This window comes from Corvus cornix, chromosome 13, assembly GCF_000738735.6.
Source record: "Corvus cornix cornix isolate S_Up_H32 chromosome 13, ASM73873v5, whole genome shotgun sequence".
NCBI classification, from domain to species: Eukaryota; Metazoa; Chordata; class Aves; order Passeriformes; family Corvidae; genus Corvus; species Corvus cornix.
This window is the reverse complement of record NC_046343.1, coordinates 6,940,646-6,962,091: the sequence shown is the minus strand read 5'-3', so window position 1 is coordinate 6,962,091 and position 21,446 is coordinate 6,940,646. Positions and strand designations below refer to the sequence as shown.

The window sequence follows — 21,446 nt, the reverse complement described above, 5'->3', positions numbered from 1 at the left end:
AAATCTGACACAAAGGGTGTGTGCACACTGGGGGAAGGATGAAAAGGCTCTGTGTAGGAGCCATCAGCCTGACACCCCAGTTACACCAAACACACAGCCTGGGCTGTACCTTTTGGACACCCCATCGTACTGATCCGGGAAACAGTGGGAATGTGGGGCCCTGGTGGGAGCATCGCCGGGCGCATGGATCATCACAGGCACCCCGGGCGCGGGGATCTGAGCCCTCCCGCCGCGGGATTATCGCCCGGCTCACGGTCACCCCGGGGGCCGGAGGGGGCGAGGAGCCGCCGGCTGCGCTGGGCAGGGCACGTGCGGCAGGGGCAGCCCCAAACCCCGCGCTGCCCCCGGCACTGCGATCGGCCGCAGCCCGGCCCAGCCCCGGCTCCGGCCGAGCCGCGGAGCCCCGCGCGGCCCCCGGGGCGGTGCTGGCGGGGGGCGGCGGGGGCGGTGCCTGCCCGGGCGGCGGGCGGGACGCGCCGAGCGGGGCCGGGCCGGCGGAGCGGGCGGCGGCGGCCTGGCAGAGGGGAGCGGAGAGGAGCGGAGCGGGCCCGGCGGCGGCAGGTACGGCCCGAGCGGGGCGGCGGCGCAGACAAAGGGCGGGCGGGGGAGCGGGCGGGCGGCAGCGCGGGCCGGGGCCGCCGGGCCTCGCACCGCCCCGGCCGGGCTGCGCCGGGAACCGGGCCCGGCGGCTCCTCCCGTCCCCCGGGAACGGCGTCTCTCCCCGCCCGTCCCCGCGGCGGAACGGCCCGGTGCCCTCGGGAGGAGCCGGCCGGGTGGAGCGGGGGTCCGGCGGGGAGCCCCCCGCCCCGAGCCGTCCCGCGGCTCCGCCAGGCCGAGGGGGTCTCGCCGCATGGGGGTTCGGAGGAGGCGGCGAGGCCGCGCGGTGCCCGGGGGTGCCCTCGCCCCGCCGCTGCCGGGCACCGCCGAGGAGCAGTCGAGGCCAAGCTGCAGCACGGCGCCAGGCGCGGGGTGCGAGGCCTGGGGCGTCCCCGCTCCCGAGGAGTGCGAGTGGTGGTAGCTAAAATCGTGCAGGAGCGGAGCACCAGGGTAGCGCGGCCAGAGCCGGTCTGGAGGTGCACACCTTGCGCATGGCACGGCTTGCCCAGCCTGGCGGGCGCTCCTGTGGAGCACCTCACCACCCTCTCTGGAAGAGGTCCTGGCATTTTCTCTGCCGCTGGTGAGCTCCTGGGCCTCTCGTGCATAGCTGTGTATAATCTTCCCAAGTCGTTTGGTATTGCCTTCACCACCACACAGGCAGGCTGTCCCCCGCAGATGGGGGCAGCCCCTGATTCCCGGCGGCACAGAAGCCACACCATCTTGGGCGACCTTTGGCATCACCTGGCAGGCTTTTCTTCCCATCGAGGCTGGTGCTCCCTCCCAGCACTGCAGTCACATCACAGCACCGGGATTCTCCCGTCTCGTGATCCCAGCCAGCTGCTGCCACAGCACACCGTGGGGTTGGTTGTCTTCCCACTAACGGTGGTGCTCACAGGATTGGGAAACCGGCACCTTGCAGTGCCCCTTTGTCACCGGCAGCCTTGGAACAGCAGCTCTTCCTGCAGCAAAGCAGCATCTTTGTTACTCACATCTCGAGATTTGTTTTTACTGGAGCTGGGCTGGTGAAGATGGGGAGGTGAGCAGCCTCATGCCTGCTCCCCTCGGCTGCACATGGGGACCAGGGCTGAGGAAGCTGTCCTTTTCCAAATAAAACAACCAGGACAAATTCAATAGGAAATAAGTTCCTCTCTTCTGAGTGAACTTGCCGTGGGTGGAGAAGAAGGAAATTAAACAATAGAAAAAACGTGCGGGACTTGATACGGCCGGAAAATAAACCCCAATGCTGTTGGTCTCTGTCAGAATGGCCGGGCATCTTCCCTTTGCCTGTGTCAGTGCTCATTTTGGGCAAGGACAGTGAAGGCGAAATTCATGTTTCTCAGTGCCACTCCATGGCTGGGGCATCCATGTGTGGATATGGGGAAGCTAGGACTTCCCCATGCCACCCATCAGGGTCACCTTGCCCAGCCCCAGTACATGCCATGACACCCCACCAGCTGCAGCCCCCAGATTTGTCCCTTCCAACCTGGAGCTGCAGGCACTGGACACAGATGCTGATGGGGAAGCTCACACGCACAAAGCCTTTCCTGCTTCCTGTGCCTTTGGGAAGCTGGTGGGTCTGGTATGATTTTGTTTGGATGGGGATGGAAAATCCATCCCAGGCAAACAGACTTTCCCTTACAGGTTGTTTTGGGTTTTTCCCCCCTTCCTGTGTGGCTCTGTCAGTACTGTAGAACAGGACATACTTAATGTGCTGGTGGTGGTTATTTAAACTGAAGGAAAAAGACACCTCGTAAGTCAAAACCCAGGCTGGAATGAAGAGGGAATGATTAATATTTTCTTCAGTACAGTGTCATGCTGAAGTATGGCACAGCCGTGTGTGCCCCTGCTGCAGAGTGTCACCATCAGCACCTACCCATCTCCTTCCACAGGCTTTTATGAGCAGGTTTGATTTTGGGACATCTCTGGGTGCTGGGCTGAGGATGGAGGGCTGTGGTCCCACCACGTATCTGATCTCGGCCAGCTTCTGACTGCCTACTGGAGATGGAGCTGCTCTCTTGGCTCTTTTGTGTGTGGGGCAGGGTCTTGGAGGGTTTTGCTTGAAAGGGTTTTTTTTTATAATTCTGCCTTCAAGATGTACCTTAATGACTTGTGTTTTTATTTTGGCTGTTGAGGTAGAGCCTGCCAGAATAAGGTTAGGACTCAAGACAAGGGAAGCAAGATATTAAGTTCCCAAGTCTTGTGTTTGCTTCATGGCCTCAGAGGACAGGGGCTTCCAGTCTATCTCATTGATGTTTCCAGCCATTCCAACTTCAGGACATCGTGACAGCCCTTGACTTCCTTGTGTGTTTCTGGTGGCATTGCTTTGTGCCACTGTCAAGTGTGTGTTGGTGATATTGGAACTTGACATGGGGAGTGGAGGGAAAGTGTGATGCTACTTTCTTGGAGACCATCCTACAAACCTCAGGGGCTGAGACCACTCTCCAGGTGCCAGTGGGAGATGGTGCCCTCTGTGCCTGTCCCCAGGTGTGGAGGAGCAGGGCAGCCCTCATGCCGGACCCGTGAAGGGCTGGATGAGTCACACCCTGCAGACATGGAGAGATGGCAGCCTGTAACTTATGATTCATGTTGTTTTCCTGCAAAAGCCACCGACTGTAATGGCAGAGCTTGCAGAAGACTAATCAATATCGAGCTGTAAATCCTGCGTGTGACTGTGGCTGGCGGCCAGGGGGCTGGGGCTGGGAGCACCTCGCTTCCCACGTCCTCCCCAAAACCAGCAGGATCTTGCTGCAGTCTTTTGCCCTGGGAAGGGGACAGAATCCTCTGCACTACCTTCAGGTGGTACAAGCCTTCCAAAAGGGGTTTATGAAGGTCGAGAGATCTGTTAATGGGAGGTATCCCAAGAGGAACTGCCCTGGTATTTATGGTGGGCATGCCCCAAGTTCAGCTCTGATGCTGATCTGGTCAAAGCTGTGGAAATGGAGATTGTCTTGGAGAGATCAAGACTCTCTTCTAGGATTTCTGCCCTGTTGTCCTACTTCTGCCAGGGAGCCCAAAATATCTTGGAATTTACATTCACTGGTAAAGCAGGGAAGAAGTATTTCCAGTCTCTGAGCTTGGGCGTGTTGAGGGTTGGATGTACAGTGAGGGATGTCCGGCTCGGCTCTCTCTGCCGAGATGTGTGTCTCATCCCATAGCTCTGGGTATGGTTAGGAAGGATGACAGCCCCCAGGATGTCCCTGCTCCATGGGGTAGCCTGATGCTCTCCTGGCTCTGCTTCCCATGCCTTGGCCTTGGCAGAACCCAGTACCCCACTGAGTATTCTCCTTCCTTCCCAACACCAGCTGCACCTTCACAGCCTTGTACAACCCTGCAGCCCCAGGGCTTGGAGCTCTTAAAGAAAGGGGATGCATTAAAAAGTGTTAACTGCATAGTCCTGAAGTGCGGCTGTAAGTGCTGTCAATGCCTGGACACATGGCTCAGGCCATTTTCAGTCTCCTCCATTGGCCTTGATCCATCCCTTGCTGTGCTGGTACACTGCTGCTCTCGTGGATTTACGTTGGAGAGTGGGATTGAGGCCAGGAGGGAAGGAGTCAGTGCAGGTGGAGCATGGCAGGTTGGTTCCTCGAGCATTTGCTTGCCTTGGAGCCCCTGCAGAGGAGAAGGAGAGGACAGGACTGATGCTGGAGCAGGTAAACCAAAGCAACAGACTTCCCATGGACATGCCATTTGGTTCTTGCAGCCTCAGACCTGGATCTGAAAATAGGGGAGGCAAGAGGCAGCAGCTGTGCTTGTTGGGGGCAAGTGTGGGCTTTGCCAGTGCTGTTCTAGGGGTGAAAACAAAACTAATCTTGCAAGTGTCCCCTGTGCTCTGTGCCTGTTCCTGCTCCCTGTGTTTTCTCTGGGCTGCTGAGCCTTGCAGCCTCTGGTACATTTTAAGGGTGACAAAGTTTGCATGCAGAGGTAATGTCTTTTATTAGCCTAACTAATACCTTTAGGAAAAAACAGATGTGCTCTTGGGCCTGAGGAATGCCTGCGTGGCCAAAATGTGTCGCTTTTTCCAACTGTGTCCATTGGTCTAATAAAAGATCTGACCTCCAGCCTGGCCCAGTCATGACCTTGGAGCATGCTGGCCCTGGAAGTGTCCTGCCTGTGCGTCAGCATGTGCTGCCCAGCCCTTCCCAAAGGATCTGCCACCCCGGGAGCCATGGCGGGAGCACACCCACGTCACAGCAGGGACTGCTCTGACTTCTAATTCAATATTGGCTGCCAGCACCTGGCCCTGTGGGTGCTTTGGGCTCCTGGCAGCGCCTGTCCTGGCAGACTGCAGGGAAGTGGAGGTCAGAGGCAGCTCAGCAAAGCACTGGGGCATCAGGCAGGATGGATGTGGTCTGACAGTAGCATCCCAGGGAGCCCCTGGGAGGAGGAGGCAGCTCCATCCTTGTAGGGACTCTCTGGAACGTGGGCACTGGTGGGGGTCAGTTGCTCTTTGTGAGCTGGTTCATGCTGTGATTTTATGGATTCTGCTTTGCAAAAGTGCTGGTTTGGGGCTGGGTTAGCACTCGCAGGGCAGCCTGTGGTCCCCAGAACAGCTGGCAGTTCTGTGGCAGGATGCCTCTGCTCTCCTACCAACTTGGGAAGCTGTCAAGAAAAGGAAGCAGCCGGCCCATGCCATGGGGTTCGCAGTGCTGCCGTGCCTGAGCACAGGGAATCACTGCTGCTTCGAGAGTCTCTGAGATCCAGTGTCACCCTCACACTCGTGGAAGGACCAGGATCTCTACAGGAAAAGTGTGGCCAAGCCAATTGTCAGAGGCAGCAAAAGGTGGCATCGAGGGGCTTTCAGTCCATGTTTTTTTGGGTAGGAGTCCTCATGCAACCTGCTTGTGAGAGGGCAGGCTGCCACTCCAGTGAAATATAAAAATGCATGTGAGATTATTTTCCCCTCGTCCTTTTTCTTTTTAAAATACTCAGGATTCAGGCCCCGATTATCCAGAAAGGCTCTCGGGTGCTTGGAAAGCCACAGGAACCGACACGGCACATTTCGAAGCAGGAAAACCCAATTCATTGAGTGGATTTTTTCCCCCTGTGAACCCACTTAAAATTCATGGAGAGTTTTGTCGGTAAGAACCTGTTTCAATTAACAGACAAAAGAAACTCTCCTCGTTAAGCGCCTCTTTCAATTAAGGTTTGGGAGAATTCCCCAAGCTCTGCTCCGAGGCTGTTCCCAAGGATTCAAGGACAAAAAATACCTCTGAGGAGGAGTCACCTGTGAAGGGCTTCAGCTTTTCTGAGGGGCTTGCAGCGGCACAACCCGAACCATAACCTGGCTGTGGGGTGTTGGGGTGTTTTGTTGGGATGGTGATGGGGATCATTGGTGCTGAGGGATCAGCTGCCCAACCCAGTGTCCCTGGGGCATAGGAGAGCTAATGGCTGCTGCTAATTGCTGGCCTAGTTTGTGGAGGAGACTGGTTTCATGTGGGTGTTGGGAGATGCAGAGGTGCTCTTCCAGATCAGGATGCTGAGGACAAGGAGGGTGGGAGCCACCGGTGCCCCAGGATCAGAAATGGGGTGACCTCTGCAGAGGCTTCCTCTGTACAGCCTCACTGACAAGGGTGGGGAAAGGGGTGAGAGATGGGGATTAGCAGGGACAGGACCTTGGGATGTGGGTTTAAGGTGTGGGGTTTGCTAGAACTAGTCTTAGACACCCTCCAGCTGGGCTTGCCAGCTGCTCTGCCATGAAGATTTTTAATCATGGCCTTCCAGAAGCCTCACCCAGTTTTTAGGGATTTGAATTTTTAAAAAAATTTATTCAGGTTTTTTTCTCCCCTAAAAATTCAGCATATACATGTCACAAACAGAACTTTGCTTTTCCATCCCTCTGCAGGCAGTGGTGAGCTGTTCTCATGATTGTTTTTTTGAAGAAAACCTGAGAAAAACATTACTTTTATCTCTCACAGTAAAACTGAAGTGCTAACAGGGCTTTCTGGGAGCAAAAATGCCTCTTCCAGAGCTGGACACTTTGACTAAAAATAACTTTTTAAAAGTGAAAATTCTTAACCACTTTCACTGGGCTCATTGCTCATATTGGTTTCTTTCCCCTAGGAGCAGGAAGGGGGTGGGCAGCAGAGCCAGAGGTTTATTTCCAGAGGGGAGAGAGGTGTCAAGGTGAAGCTTGGTTCAGCAATCCAGGTGAATGCTCCAACTGCTCATTTCTGGCCAGGCTCTATAAATCAGATCTTAAAAAAAAAAGAGCTGAGAAGAAGGGAAGATTTTCCTGCTGAAGTCCTCCTGGGGTGGAAGTTCTCCAGACCTTATATATCACCGATGAGTTTTCCTGATACTCCTTTGTGTTTGGTCGTATCCAGCCTGTGCATGAAGGGGAGAAGCCAAGCCAGGTGGGTTTGCAGTGGGAGCAGCATCAGGGACTGCCTGTCACTGCCTGTTCCAAGGTCAGCTGCTAGGGCTGCCACTGTCCATTTTTAACTTGGCACCTCTTGGGCACCGGCGGAAGGCTGGTGGCCTCAGGAAAGCAGCACTGGGAATCTCCCTCTCCCACAGCAGGGTGTTTTTCTCCCTCGTAGGTTGTAACTACTGTTTGCAAAGTGCTTAAACAGCCTGTGTAATCTACCACATAAGACCCTCCTTATCTGGCATTACCAAACCTCTGGCGAGTGGGTGATGGGAACAAGCTCCTTTCTGCTCCTCTGTGTCCTTCTCTGTGTTTTTCCCCTCTCTGCCTGCTCCACATCCCTCTCCCCTGCCCAGACACCCTGGCTTTGCAGCTTGGCAGGAGGCAAATGGATGTCCATACAGATCACTCCTCTGTCCAAGTCTCTTGGGCCCATCCTAAAGGCTCACCCAGGCTGTCAAGACGAGGAAAAACTCCTGGTTTTGCAGTGGTTGAAGTTTTCATGCTGGGTTACTCTTCCTGGGCTGCTGTAGCTTCATCTCCTGTGGCACAGGGCTTGTGTCCCAGCTCCAGGAGCATGCTGGTGGGATCATCACACCACCACACACCACAGTAGAGGAGATCATCTCCTGATTGTGCCTTCTCTTGGTCAGTGGGTGCAGCCCTGGCTGGGGAGGGAGGAGATGGGGACAGGGACAGACAGTGGTCCTTTGCACCCTGAGATAGCTCTTTTCCCTTGCCAGTGCTTCCAGCTGTCTGCAGATGTTTCCAGTTGTAGCTGGGATCACTATCATTTAGAGCTGATAAAGGCGGTGTTGCAGAGGTGGGTGTTTAAAGGCCATTTTTTCATGCCGATTACTTTTTCATTTTCAAAGCAACCTCCCCTGTCTTGAGCTTGCAGTTGTCTCTTGAATAATGTGATGGCATTAATCTTCTCTCTAAGGATGTGCTTAGCTCAGTGGTTTTAGATCTGTAGCCCTCTAAATATTACCAGTGAGTGAAGGGGATTCCCTCTAGAGGGAACTTAAACCTATTAATAATAATTTGGCTGCTTTTGTGCATCTTTTACAGGTAGTGCTGATTCCCAGGGCTGCAGGGCACCAGTTGGTGATCACTGGGGATACTCACGGTGAGGGTCCGTGAGATGTGGGAAGGACAAAAGGTGGGGTTGGATAAGCATTGTCTGCTGGGGGCCTGAGTCCTGGCCTGGCCAAATTTAGACCTTCCAGTAGTGTTTTGCCTTCAAGTGGGAGATGCAGCAGATGTGTAGGTGGGGCTGATCCGTCCACATTCCCTGCAGTGGTTGGATAGGGGAAGTGTTGGAGCAAGCGGGAGTGATTGCAAATCGCTGAGCTGTGCAATGCAATTTAGCATCCTGCCTCTAAATCCTCCTCCATCCATGCTTAACCCCCAGGGCTGGCTTACAAGGAGAAGTGGAGCTGGCATGGTGGTGACGAGGTGATTACCCAGCAGTGGTGGGTCTCTCCCTGCAATGATGAGGAGTGAGGAGCAGGGGTGCCCACCCAAAGGGTGCCAGCAGGAGGGGAGCAGGGTCACCCACCTGACTGTGATGTTTAGGATGTGGCTTCATCTCTATGGGTTGAATGTTGGAGATTTGGGAGCTACTCGAATCAGGGGCTGAGGTTCTTGAACAAAATCTCAGTGTCTTCTGCATGAAGGTGGATGGCTGCTTCTTCCTTTCAGCCTTTTCCAAAATGGTGCAAGGGAAATGTGTGAGCAATTTCTTACTGTGTCACACCTGTGGTTTTGAGCTCACCTCCCATCTCTGGGCCATGGGCTTGGGACAGTTGATTTATCCAACAGCTGTGACTTGTGAGCTGCCTGATCTTCACTGCTTGCACCTGCAGCCAGACCTGTTCCACCCCCCAATAAATCAAACCCTGCTGTGGTTGTCTTCTGGGATCACTGACCCTTCCCTCTCCGCCGGATCTGCTTGCACTTCCTTGCTTATATTTAATCCTCACGTTGCATCCCGACAAAATCTCACTGGTATTTAAAGGAAGAGTGCTGTAAGCCACTAAAGGAAATTCCCTCTCATCCCATCTAGAGCCTCCCTGACTTTCTGGGGTGCAGTGGTTCCCCAGGGAGTGTTTGTGGAAAATAACTGGGCAGGGAGAAACCACTGTCCCCAAACTGCACTGGGGGGTGGGTTTTGAAAAGCTGTTCAACCATTTTTCCCTTCCTCCTGCAGCTCTCTTAGATTTGAAGAAGCAAAGGTACTTTAGTCAAGCTGATAGTAAAGGGCTTCCCTGTCCCCTGGTTGCGCTCCCTGCCCATCCTGGGGTCGGATCCAGCTCCACAGGGTGCTCCGGGCTCCCAGCCACGCCGGGAAGCTGCTTGGATGCTGATTGTGTTTGTCAGGGCAGCCAGATTAAGAGCATGGTGGCTAAGCCTCCTCACTGAGTCTCCTCTCCAGCGGAGTCTGTTTCAGGGCATTGCTCAGAAACCCACGAGGAAAGAGCATTTTCCAGGGCTCTTTCTCCCGGGGTCTTTCATGTGCGGCTGTGGCTGAGCACCCGCCTGGTGATGGGAGCCTGCCAGCTCCCTTTCTGGGGGCCTGAGGTCTGTGTGTGGGACTCAGGCTGACATTTCCAGCTGGTGCCTTTTAAATAATCACTGTGGTTTTAAAAGGCACCTGAGCAGCGTCTAAAAATCAGGTTAAAAGGAAGTTTGACCTCAGCTGTCACCTTGCCAGATCTTGTGGTTTTTTAAATTTTACCATCTTGTTTCCCTTTTTGTTTTAGAAAAGCTGTTGGTCTCAAGGACTTCTTTTGTGCTTTTGGTCATGAGCCTGCTTCCTTCCCCGGCACTGAGCTGTCAGCTCTCCCACCAGTGCCAGGGATGTGCAGGGGTCTGCTGGGCAGGATGCAGCCAGCACCCACTTGCATGGGGAAAGCCCTGGGCAGGAGCATCCCCACCCTGCAGCATTGCCCCAAAGCCCTTGGCATCCTCCCCATGGAGGGTTTGCTCTGGCAGTGAACCAGCAGAGCAGGATTCCTGCCTGCTTCCTGCCACACTGACAGGTGCCTGAGGTGGGATGCTGCCTGTCCCGGTCCCAGCTCACACCTGGCTGCTCCGGGGGTCCAGTGCTGGCCCCCTGCCCTGGGCAGGATTTGACGTGGCAGCCTGGGGAGACTCAGCCGGTGTCTGGCCAGAGATGCTGTCTCCAAAGCCTGGTCATTAAGTACTGTAATTAAAAGCTCTTAGGAGAGAATGGGCTAATGAAGTGCCCTTGGAAGTGGCAGGTGATGTAGGTGCAGAGCCCTATTCCCTTTTTCATGGAGGGTGGTGCACGGATGGACACACAGTCCTGCCCATCAGGTGCGGGCTCTGGTGCTTGGCATCAAACCCACTGCTGCCATTTGCCCGTGTATCACTGTGGGAATGCAGCTGCCAGTACCCACTGCTCCTGGCAGATGAAAGAAACGGAGAGGGAGTGGGATGGCACAGCCAGGGTGCTGGATAATGCATTTCCAGCTCTCTGCATCCCTAGGGATTGTAAGCAGGCAGGGGAGCCTCCCTCTGCGCAAGCACATCCTTAAAATCAGCAGACCTGGAGAAGTGCCCTGTCCCAAAACCGCAGCAGGGCTGTTCTGTTGTCCCAGGGATGCTGGAGGGGCTGAAGGAGTGAGGTGGAACAGGCAGGACACACCTCGAGGGGCTAAGGAGAGAAGGTGCATCCTCTCTTGGTCATGCCTGGAGATCATCTATGTGCACAAAGATAAATTACAAGTCAGTAAACCCAGGTGTTCCACACAGCCGGCAAGGGGAGGTTGCTGGTGTGTCATGGAGATGGTGAAGGAGGAGACAGTGATGGAGGCTGGAAGGAGACTGGCTGCCAGCAGCACCTACCGAGGCCTGGCTGAAGCAGTGCCATGTCGGCAGGGTTGGGAAGCACTGCCTGGAGTGGGAGTTTCTGCTGGGAAGGGCAGGGATGACAGGATTACCCTGCCAAGCCCCAGTCTGTAATCCACAGTGCCGCTCAGTCGGCCACGTTTAATCCTGTTAGGATCCCGGCTGGTGTCAGCAGGGAGGGTGCTCAGCCACAGTGCTGGCAGGACACAGGGAGTTCTCCCTGGGAGGAGCAGGGACTCCTGCCCTTGTCCCCAACAGTGGTAGGAGTTTGGGGACAGTGCTGCAAGCCACTTTTTTTCCTTAAACACATTAGCTGCATCAGTCTGTCCCCCAGGTGGCTTCACCTCCTGTCAAGCAGTGCTCATTGTTTTCCTTTTTTTTTTCAAAAGAGCTTTTCACAGGGAAGGGAAGAATATTCCCAAGGTTGCTTTGGCTCCACGTGGACACTCCCACATGCCCATCTCAGTGACCTTGGCTGGCGGCTCCTGGCTCAGCCTTGAGCTGCCTGGCTGGCGGGCTGCCCATGTCCCTCCCATGTCCCTCCCTGCCAGCCGAGCTGGGCCATGGGGGCTCAGACCTCCCCCCATTCTCCTTGGCACAGCGTGGCTCCCACTGGGCACAGGGAGGAATAGGGCTGCTTCTCCAGCTGCTTGAGGTACCAGAGATTCACAGGGGGCTGGGGGCTCCTCTCCATAGCACCTGGTGATGCACCTGCACTCCAGGTGCACCCACGGCCAGGATCCCATGGCATGGCTGTGTGCTGCATTCCCGCTCCATCCCCGGCGCTGTTGGGAGCTCACAGCGTTATTGTGGCAAGCCCTGGCACGCCAGTGAGCTCCTGAGGACTCTGCTGGGGCTGTCACACTGCAGAAATAACAGTGGCAGCGTTGACATCGTCCCTGCCCTCTCATCCCACCTCTCTCTCTCAGGGCGCTGTGTGGAGCTGGGGAACCAGGGATCCACCATGCCCACATTCCCACCACGAACCACGCCGAGGCTGCCCGCCGCCCCCTCGCCCTGCTGAGGCCATGGAGCTGCTGCTGCCATTGCTGCCATCACCACAGGAATTTCGGCTCGGCAAGGGGACTCTCGGTGCCTCTGCCATGGTGACATGAAGCAGACGGCGAGGGACGCCCGACTGCTGGAGGGGAGAGAGCCTGCACAGGCGGCCTGCTAGTATTTTAATTTATTAGTAGTATTCAATTTGATTTTACCTAATTTTTTATTGGTTGGTTGGTTGCTTCTTCCCCTCCCCGGGGCTCGTGAGGGGAGGGGGCGGGCAGGGGAGAGGGGCCCCACCTCACCCAGCGGATGCAAGGATGACTGTGCTGGCCAGGGCCCGGCGGGGTATCTGGCAGCTCTCTCCGCAGGTGGTGTTGCTCCTGCTCTTTGCCTTCTGCCTGCTCAGTGTTTTCGTCTCTGCTTATTATTTATATGGGTGGAAAAGGGGCTTGGAGCCCTCTGGGGACGTGGCGGGGCCGGACTGCGACGAGCCCAAGGTCGCCCCTTCCCGTTTGCTGCCACTGAAGACCCTCAAGGTGGCCGACTCCTCCCGCACAGACCCCTTGGTGCTGGTCTTCGTGGAGAGCCTCTACTCCCAGCTGGGCCAGGAGATTGTGGCCATTTTGGAGTCGAGTCGCTTCAAATACAGGACAGAGATTGCCCCGGGGAAGGGAGACATGCCCACGCTGACCGACAAGGACCGGGGACGCTTTGCCCTCATCATCTACGAGAACATCCTCAAATATGTCAACCTGGATGCCTGGAACCGGGAGCTGCTGGACAAGTACTGCGTGGAGTACGGCGTGGGCATCATCGGCTTCTTCAAGGTAAGGGGGTACATGGGACAAACCAAGATCTCACTGCCAGGCTGGGTGTGAGCCCTGGTGTCCTACTGCCCCGCAGGGACTTTGCCCTCCCCATGCTTTCTGCAAGCAGCATGAATTGGTGTGGGGCACAAGCTTCTAGCAAGGGCACCATCTTAGCTCTCTCCCTTTGGAAGGGCTGTGTAGCCTTTGGAGATTTTGAGGAAAAAAACACACTTCTGGGATCAGTCCAGTTGTTTTTAGCACATGTTTTCCAGCAGTGACCCTTGCTGGGGTTTGCCAAAAGCATGAGCAGGTATTTTACTCTGCAAGCCCTTCTCCTGCCAAGTGCTCCCAGCCGTGGGACACTTTGCACATAGGACATGAGCAGGATTGAGTGTGTGAGGGGGATGAGGGCACCCCATGCTCCAGAGAGGAAGCGGGGGGAAGCCAGAACCCAGTTCTCCAGGTGTGGTGAGCTGCTGCCTCTGTTGCCGTGGCTGTTAGTGTTCCTTGTGAGCCCCTGCCTTGTTTCGGTGTCCCATCTCCTCTAGCTCCCATTTTCCCCATGCAGGCCAATGAGAACAGCCTTCTGAGTGCCCAGCTGAAGGGCTTCCCACTCTTCCTCCACTCCAACCTGGCGCTGAAGGACTGCAGCATCAACCCCAAGTCGCCCCTGCTCTACATCACACGCCCCAGTGAGGTGGAGAAGGGTGTGCTCCCTGGGGAGGACTGGACTGTCTTCCAGTCCAACCACTCCACCTACGAGCCTGTCCTCCTGGCCAAGACCAAGTCGGCCGAGTCCATCCCGCACATGAGCGTGGATGCTGCACTGCACACCACTGTGATGCAAGACTTGGGCCTCCACGATGGCATCCAGAGAGTGCTTTTCGGCAACAACCTCAACTTCTGGCTGCACAAGTTGGTCTTTGTGGACTCTGTCTCCTTCCTGACGGGCAAGAGGTTGTCCCTGCCTCTTGACCGCTACATCCTGGTGGACATCGATGACATCTTTGTGGGCAAGGAGGGCACACGCATGAAGGTGGAAGATGTCAAGGTGAGTCTGTGCTCTCCTGGCTGGGTGGGCAGGGCTGGACGCTTGTGCTTGCTCAGGGGTGCTCCAGAGATGAACCTTTCTGCCCTCAGAGCCTCCCCTGTCCCTCTGGGAGCCACTCTGCAGAGCTCTCAGGGACATTGGTGCTTGCCCTGATGTGGCACCTGTCCCTGAGGCCATGTGCTGAGGACACCTTGCTTTCTCTCCCCTTCTCCCAGGCACTGTTTGACACACAGAACGAGCTGCGCACCCACATCCCGAACTTCACCTTCAACCTGGGATACTCAGGGAAATTCTTCCACACAGGTGAGGAGGGCAAGGGCACTGCTTCTCCTGTGGGTGCCGTACAGCTGGTGCTGGGGCACCAGTTGGTGCTCAAAGAGGGTATTCTCAGGGCTGCAGGAGGGTCCTTAGGCATCCCACCCTATTCTTCCATCACCTGGCCACCAAGAGGGGCTGCCCCTCCCTCTGCCTCAGCTGCTCACACAGCTCTCCATGCTCGGTGGTGACAGCAATTGTCATGCCACAGGTACTGATGCTGAGGATGAAGGTGATGACCTGCTGCTGTCCTACGTGAAGGAGTTCTGGTGGTTCCCCCACATGTGGAGCCACATGCAGCCTCACCTCTTCCACAACCAGTCAGTTCTCGCTGAGCAGATGACCTTAAACAAGAAATTCGCTGTCGTGAGTAAGATGCTGCCAGTGGGGTTGCTTGTGGTGAGGGGAGGATGGTAGAAGAGGAGCAAAGAAGATTCCCAGGGAAAAGCCCCTGCTTGCTGGAGCAGAGGGACCTGGTGACATTAAGTCATGTCCCTCATGTTGCAGCTCTGTGGGTAAATCCATTTATGCTCTAGTACCTAGAGCTAAAGGATTTATCTGCAGCAGCCAACTTGTTCCTGTGGCAGTGAGCTGCCCCAGTGGCTGTTCAAGGGGAGACCCTGTCTGTGCCTTGCAGCTGTGCCCACCTGGCCTGGCACCGTGGGGATGCAGAGGGTGCAGCCCAGGGGGATGCTCAGCCTGGCACCGTGTGAATCTGTGCTGGGTGATAATGTGGGATCCTGGAGCGGTGGCTGTGCCGGGAGGCTCCGGCTGATGGAAACTCCCTCTACAGGCTGAACTGGCAGGGACATGTTTGGTTGTAAAGGCAGGCTGTGACCTTCAGCTTGCTCAGGGGTTCTCTGTCCTTTTGGGCTGTCCTTTGTGTTGCACTGGCACCAGTTCATGCTGTGATTGATTGACAGCTGTCTTGAATCCAAACTGCCAGACCTATTAATAATTGGATCCTTTGGCCGAAGAAAGGGATCTTCAAACTAACTTGAATTTATTATCTGATAATTACAAGTGCTTAATTAGACCAGATCTTTCCTACTTAGGATGGGCAGTGTTCCAGCTCAGAATTTCCAGGCTGTTTTGTATCTACTGATATAAACCACTCTGCAGTCCTATATAACTGTATCTCCTCATTCTTCACAGAACAGCTTGGCTATGGCTGTTCTATGGGTGACAGCAGAGGACAGGGATGAGGATGGTCTGAGTGAAGCAGAGGAGTGGGTGTCCACCCAGCATGGCTGTTCCTGGGCTCCCTTTTGTGGAGACAGTCAGGCTTAGGAGAGGATGCAGAGCCCTTCCCTGGTTGCTCTCCATAGGCACAACTAGACAGTTTGTAACTGGGAATGGAGAGGGATTGGTTTGTGATTTTGGGGTCTCCACAGTCACCCATTCCCCACTCTCTTCTCTGCAGGAGCATGGCATCCCCACTGACATGGGGTACGCTGTGGCCCCCCACCACTCGGGCGTGTACCCCGTCCACGTGCAGCTGTACGAGGCTTGGAAGCAGGTTTGGTCCATCAGAGTGACGAGCACGGAGGAATATCCGCACCTGAAACCCGCTCGCTACCGCCGCGGCTTCATCCACAATGGCATCATGGTGGGTGCCCAGCTCTGTCTCTGGTGCTTCTCTTCTCCTGCCTCCCCCACCAAAACCAGAACCTCGGCAGGTGGTTTCTGCACAGCTCCAGTTTGAGGGGGTTGTTCCCTCTTGCTCATCCTGCATGGGTGAAGCTTGTGTGAGGACAGTTTTTGGCTTTTCCATCTGTTCACATCCTTCCCTTCTGTGTATGTTTTCAAGTCAAGGATGGTGAGGAGTAGTATAACTGGTCCTGACCTCTGAAGGGTTGAGGTCTGGTTCCCTCTTTTTGTTGGGAAGGGAAGGAGATCTAGCTCTGGAAGCCTGGAGACCATGGGGCCATTTCATTGCCCTGGCTCCTCTGCCTGTTCCATCCATATCTTTTTTCCTGCCCCAGGTGCTTCCCCGGCAAACCTGTGGCCTCTTCACGCACACTATTTTCTACAATGAATACCCTGGTGGCTCCAGTGAGCTGGACAAAATCATCAATGGGGGTGAACTGTTCCTGACTGTGCTCCTGAACCCTGTAAGTACTGCCCGGGGAGAGACAGACAGGTGTCCTGCAGCGTTGTCCTGGCACTGCTATGGGAGATGTCCCCAGTGTTCTCAGCCAGGGTGGGATGAGATGCATGAGATGGTTGCTGGGTGAAGCTCCTCTGACCCCTGCTCTGTCCTCTCGGCTTCAGATCAGCATCTTCATGACCCATCTGTCCAATTACGGCAACGACCGCCTGGGCTTGTACACCTTCAAGCACCTGGTCCGCTTCCTCAACTCCTGGACCAACTTGAAGCTGCAGACATTGCCCCCAGTGCAGCTGGCACAGAAATACTTCCAGATCTTTTCCGAGGAGAAGGACCCGCTATGGCAGGTACCCCTGTGCCTTTAATAGGGGGAGTGACCCTGTTTGTTGTGCTGGGAGAGGGTAGTGGGGTATAGCTGGCCCTGCTCTGAGCCTCAGGTAGCTTCCAACCTGGATTTCCCTCTGATTCCCTGGGTAAGCAGTGGTTTTTCACCTCTTCGCTGGTTCTGCAGGCAGTGCCAGGGAGGGGTTTGCTCTGTAGACCTGGAGATAAGCCCGGTCTTTGTCCTGCCTGCCAAGCAGGGTGGCCTCCCCATGTGTCTGCTCAGGGTGGAGGGGCTGAGCAGTGGTGTGGGGTCCCATCCAGGCTGCTCTGTCTCTGATCCTCCACGCTGTGTTTCAGGATCCCTGTGAAGACAAACGGCACAAGGACATTTGGTCCAAAGAAAAGACCTGTGACCGATTCCCAAAGCTTCTCATCATCGGGCCTCAAAAAACAGGTGCTTCCCTTCACCTTCAGTGCTGGGAGGCTTGACAGGACTCCCACACTCCCAAAGAGCTTCTCTCAGCCCTCCTGCCCTGAAGCAGAGCTTGGAGGGAGATTTGGCCCATGTCAACTCTATCTGTCTGTCCAAAGGAACAACTGCCCTTTATCTCTTCCTGGGGATGCACCCGGACCTGAGCAGCAACTACCCCAGCTCAGAGACCTTCGAGGAGATACAGTTCTTCAATGGACACAACTATCACAAGGGCATCGACTGGTGGGTCTCTGCATTGTGGGGACTGTGCTGGGAGTGCCAGTAACTTTGGGAAGGGGGAGCAGTGGTGCTGTGGGATTTCCCTTCTGAGTGTCTGAGATGTCACCTGTGAGGGCGGTGCTGGGGACATCTTGTGGTGCCTGTCTGCCAGCCTCACACTATGCCTCCCCCAGGTACATGGAATTCTTCCCCATCCCCTCCAATACCACCTCTGACTTCTACTTTGAGAAAAGTGCCAACTACTTTGACTCTGAAGTGGCTCCCCGGCGAGCTGCAGCCCTGCTGTCCAAGGCCAAAATCATCACCATCCTCATCAACCCTGCAGATCGAGCCTACTCCTGGTATCAGGTGAGCCTCTGCCTCTTCCCTGGATGGTGCGGTCTTGTGGTATGGTGAGCTTGGTTTGGGATGCGGGATGACTGCGGATGCCATGCTAGTTGGTGGAACATGTGATGCATGAGGACACATCCTGGTGGCCTGGAAGCCACTGCACCTTGTGGGCAGCCCAGGATTTGGGTTACCCTGGGGGCAAACCTGCCTTGCTCCTGCCTGACAGCACCAGCGAGCTCACGATGACCCGGTTGCCCTGAAATACACCTTCCACGAGGTGATCACAGCGGGGCCCGAGGCCGCCCCGAAGCTGCGGACCCTGCAGAACCGCTGCCTGGTGCCGGGCTGGTACGCCACCCACATCGAGCGCTGGCTCAACAGCTACCACGCCAACCAGGTAGGGATGGGAGCACCCCAGTCCTACAGTGGCAGCAGCTGGGGAGAGCCCTCACGCAAGCAAGGGTGTGGGGGAAAGAGCTCTTGGATCCGAGGTTCGCTGTGGAGTTGCTCCCATGGGAGCTGTTTATCTTGCACCCTAAAAAACCATGGGGGGAGAAGTAAAATTACTTGGAGAGGGGGCACAGGGGAGGTGCTGTGCAAGAAGGGGACCTGATGATGGATAACATACGAAGGTGTCCTTGTGTGGGTTGTCACAGCAGGGTTGAAAGGGAGTGGGGGCAGAGGGCTGTGAGTGGCTCTGTGGGGTCACCGTCTTGGCCACAGACCCCCCTGGGGCTGCCCTGTCTGGTGTCACCACGGCATCGAACAGGACAAAAATAGCAGATGAAGCTGCCCATAGTTCAAGCCATCTGCAGGGAAGATGGGAGCTGGATGCCAGCCCTGCTGTGACCCGCACAGTGCAGCACTGCTGGAGAGTATGGGATCAATCCCTGAATGATTTTTCCGCTGTCGATTAACCTCATGAAGTCTTACTAGTTGCCTGCTGCTAGTGTAATAGCTGTGTTGCAATCCCAGCTGCCTGTGGACTGGGTAGCCCTGAGCAGAAGCTCTGATGTTGTTCTGGTGGGTCCTGGCCCTGGCTTTTAGTTGCATTTCATTTTCCTACATCCGGTGTAAGGGAGCACCAGGGCACATTGATATTTAGTGGAGGCCCTTGTGCAGGCTGGTGGCAGATTTGGCTCTGAGATGTCCAAAGGTATGGTAAAGGTGTCCTCTTGCCTCAGGAGAGCAGGGCTGGGAGCCAGTGACACCTCACCACCCTGCCTTGCTCCTTGCAGATCCTGGTGCTGGATGGCAAGCTGCTCCGAACGGAACCTGCCAAAGTGATGGAGACAGTCCAGAAATTCCTCGGTGTGACCAACTTCATCGATTATCACAAGACTCTGGCGTGAGTCCTTCCCCCAACTTCTCCTTCCTCCACCCTGCCATGGCTCTCATGCAGTGGGTTGGCCAGGGGACACCCAGCACTGCCCCAGAGCAGCCCCCAGCCCTGGGCCTCTCTACAGAGCTGCTGTTGATTTTGATGAGGCCAGGCTTTTTCCTGAGACCTATGCAGACACCACAGTGGGGTCACTCTAGGCAGCCCAAGAGCAGTCCTGGGCTCCTGGAGCAGAGTTCAGGAGTGCATTTGTGGCACAGATGATGGTATTGAGCCCTGGCACTCCATCTCCTTGTACATGCTTGAGAGCAGCTGCTGGCTGTGTGGTACCTCTGCAGGTGTCACCTTGATCTGAGCCTTCCATTAAACTTCACTCTGAGAAGCCTCCAGAGCTCCTAGAGAAATAGTAATTTACCTCTGCCAGGGCTTGCCTATATGTATGTCCACCCAGGTGCTGTGGGGCACTTGAGGGCATCCAGGGACAAAAGTGCCGCAGAAAATGGTACTTAAACCCAGGTAGACTCTGTGCTCCCTCAATATGGCAATGAATGAGCCTTGGTGGACTGCTTATTGCACAGCTGTAGGGGAACCTGTTGTACCAGGGGGTTGATGACAAGATGTTAGCTGGGCTGTGGGTTCTAGAGGTGGAGAAGTGCCCTGTGGGACCTGCTGGGCAGGATGTCCATGGAAGGTGTGAGGTGGGTAAGAGGGCTGAGGCAGAGCTCTTGCTTTGCAGGTTTGATCCAAAGAAAGGATTCTGGTGTCAGCTTCTGGATGGAGGGAAAACAAAATGCTTGGGAAAGAGCAAAGGGAGGAAGTACCCTGAGATGGATTCAGATGTGAGTATGCAGAAAGCCTCCTGGGCTGGTCCTGAGCAGGGCTGTGCTGGGCTGGCGGGCTCTGGGCTGGTCCCCCTGACGCTCCTCTTTGCTCTCCTGTTGCAGTCACGCGCCTTCCTGCGGGACTATTACAGGGACCATAACATAGAGCTCTCCAAGCTCCTGTACAAAATGGGGCAGACATTGCCCACCTGGCTGCGGGAGGAGCTGCAGAGCACCAGGTAGCTGCTACTGCTGCCACCCCCCAGCAGTACCTGAGCGGGGCTGACCCTGTGCCAGCAGGACCTTCTCAGCAATACCAAGCCTTGGAGGGGACCCCAGGAGCGCACAGCGTCACTGGAGGCTTGGAGGGGACCCCCAGGAGCGTATGGCTGCACCAGAGGCTTGGAGGGGACCCCCAGGAGCACAGGGCTCCACTGGAGGCTGCCTGAGCAGTGATCCGACTCTGCAATCCCTGTGCTCCCACCTCTCCACCTGCCCCACACCTGTATCTCTTTCATTTTATTTTTCCTTTTTAATTCCTGGTCCCTTCCCACCCTGCTCTGGTGTGGGTAAGTGGCATAAATTCCCCCTTTCTCTGCTCAAAATGGATTCCAACTGCCTTGGGCCTGAGGGCAGCACCAGAGCTGTCCCTCACCTCCTGGTCTGAGGATGGTCCTGGTCCAGCCATTCTGGTGCACTGGTGGTGACTTCGCTGAGCTGGAGCAGAGGGATGGAGCTGGTGGAGACCCAAAGCACAGAGGAACCCAGACCCACTCCTGCCATCAGCCCCATGGCAGCAAACAGGAGAGTTTGCTGGATTCCCCCAACACCTACTTGGAAAAGCTGAGAACAAGGTGGATTTTTCTTTCAAAGACTGGGGCACAATTTCTATTGTCATCTCTGTTGTCATTTTCAAGCTCCTCAACCTATGGCTCCCCCTCCATGGGCAGCATGGTGGGACTGTGGCCTAGCAGGAGAAGGGGCTGGCATGCTGGTCTGGGCATACTAGTCCCAGTATGCTCATGACCCCCAGGCCCATCCTGCAATCTTGTACACATGTGGTGTTTCCTGTGGTAAAGCCGAGTGGTGCTCGGCACACCCTGGCATGGAGGAGAGCGTGGGGACAGAACAGACATTGGGATAACGGCAATCAGAAGGATGCTGAGAACTTCAAACCTCTTGAATATTAAAAATGAAAGTATTTTAATAATGTTGGGTTTTACGCGGGGGGGGGTGGGGTGGGTGTTCATTTGGTTCCCATTTTGCAGGGAGGTGTTTTTCTTCAGTGCCAGAATTTGTACCTAAACCCCGAGGGTTTTACGTGGTCTCTTTGGTTGTTACACGTGAAGTGGACAAAGGTCAGTGGGGAAACAGGAAGGTTTCCCACTGGGAGACACATCTTTGTACTGGTGGTGCCGTATGGAGCTGCAGCCCCTCCCACGCCCTGGGAACTGTTGGCAAATGAGACTGAGCCATCACGGGTTTACCGGGAAAAGGGCCCACATTTCCGCTTGCATGGCAGGATGTGGGATGGCAGCGGTTCTGCCCGAGGGGGATGCAGTGCCCAGGATGCTGCCAGAGTGGGGCCAGGGCAGTGGGGTGGATGTGTTTCACTCGCCATGTGCGGGGCCCCGCTGGCAGCAGGGTTCCCACCTGGATGTTTCAGCCCCAGCCCCTGTAGCTGCATATGGGGCCATGGGGGCTGTGCTGGGGGAGGCTCCCAAGCACTGGTGTAAGGTCCTGTTGAACCGACTGCTAATAAATGGGGGGCTCTGGTTTTACTTTCTGGTTGT

At 55.7% G+C, this 21,446-nt stretch overlaps 1 protein-coding gene across 1 annotated transcript; it reads left to right on the top strand.

Moving 5' to 3' along the window:
• Positions 1–503: 503 nt before the first annotated feature.
• NDST1 (N-deacetylase and N-sulfotransferase 1) lies at positions 504–21,435 on the top strand. Its single transcript, XM_039559648.1, has 15 exons — positions 504–561; positions 11,770–12,669; positions 13,220–13,702; positions 13,918–14,005; positions 14,229–14,383; positions 15,441–15,626; positions 16,003–16,131; positions 16,292–16,474; positions 16,809–16,905; positions 17,043–17,166; positions 17,337–17,511; positions 17,720–17,890; positions 18,732–18,841; positions 19,569–19,671; positions 19,777–21,435. Exons 2-15 carry the CDS (start codon positions 12,160–12,162, stop codon positions 19,894–19,896), a joined length of 2,634 nt encoding a protein of 877 aa, XP_039415582.1. The 5' UTR covers positions 504–561; positions 11,770–12,159; the 3' UTR covers positions 19,897–21,435.
• The last annotated feature ends 11 nt before the right edge of the window (positions 21,436–21,446 follow it).

What these genes read in the sequence shown, in the direction of transcription:
- NDST1 (XM_039559648.1), top strand. Translation starts at nt 12,160, where the DNA reads ATGACTGTGCTGGCCAGGGCCCGGCGGGGTATCTGGCAGCTCTCTCCG. An exon ending in GCATCATCGGCTTCTTCAAG is followed by an intron (nt 12,670 to 13,219) that starts GTAAGGGGGTAC and finishes TTCCCCATGCAG; the next exon opens with GCCAATGAGAACAGCCTTCT. An exon ending in GATTATCACAAGACTCTGGC is followed by an intron (nt 18,842 to 19,568) that starts GTGAGTCCTTCC and finishes CTTGCTTTGCAG; the next exon opens with GTTTGATCCAAAGAAAGGAT.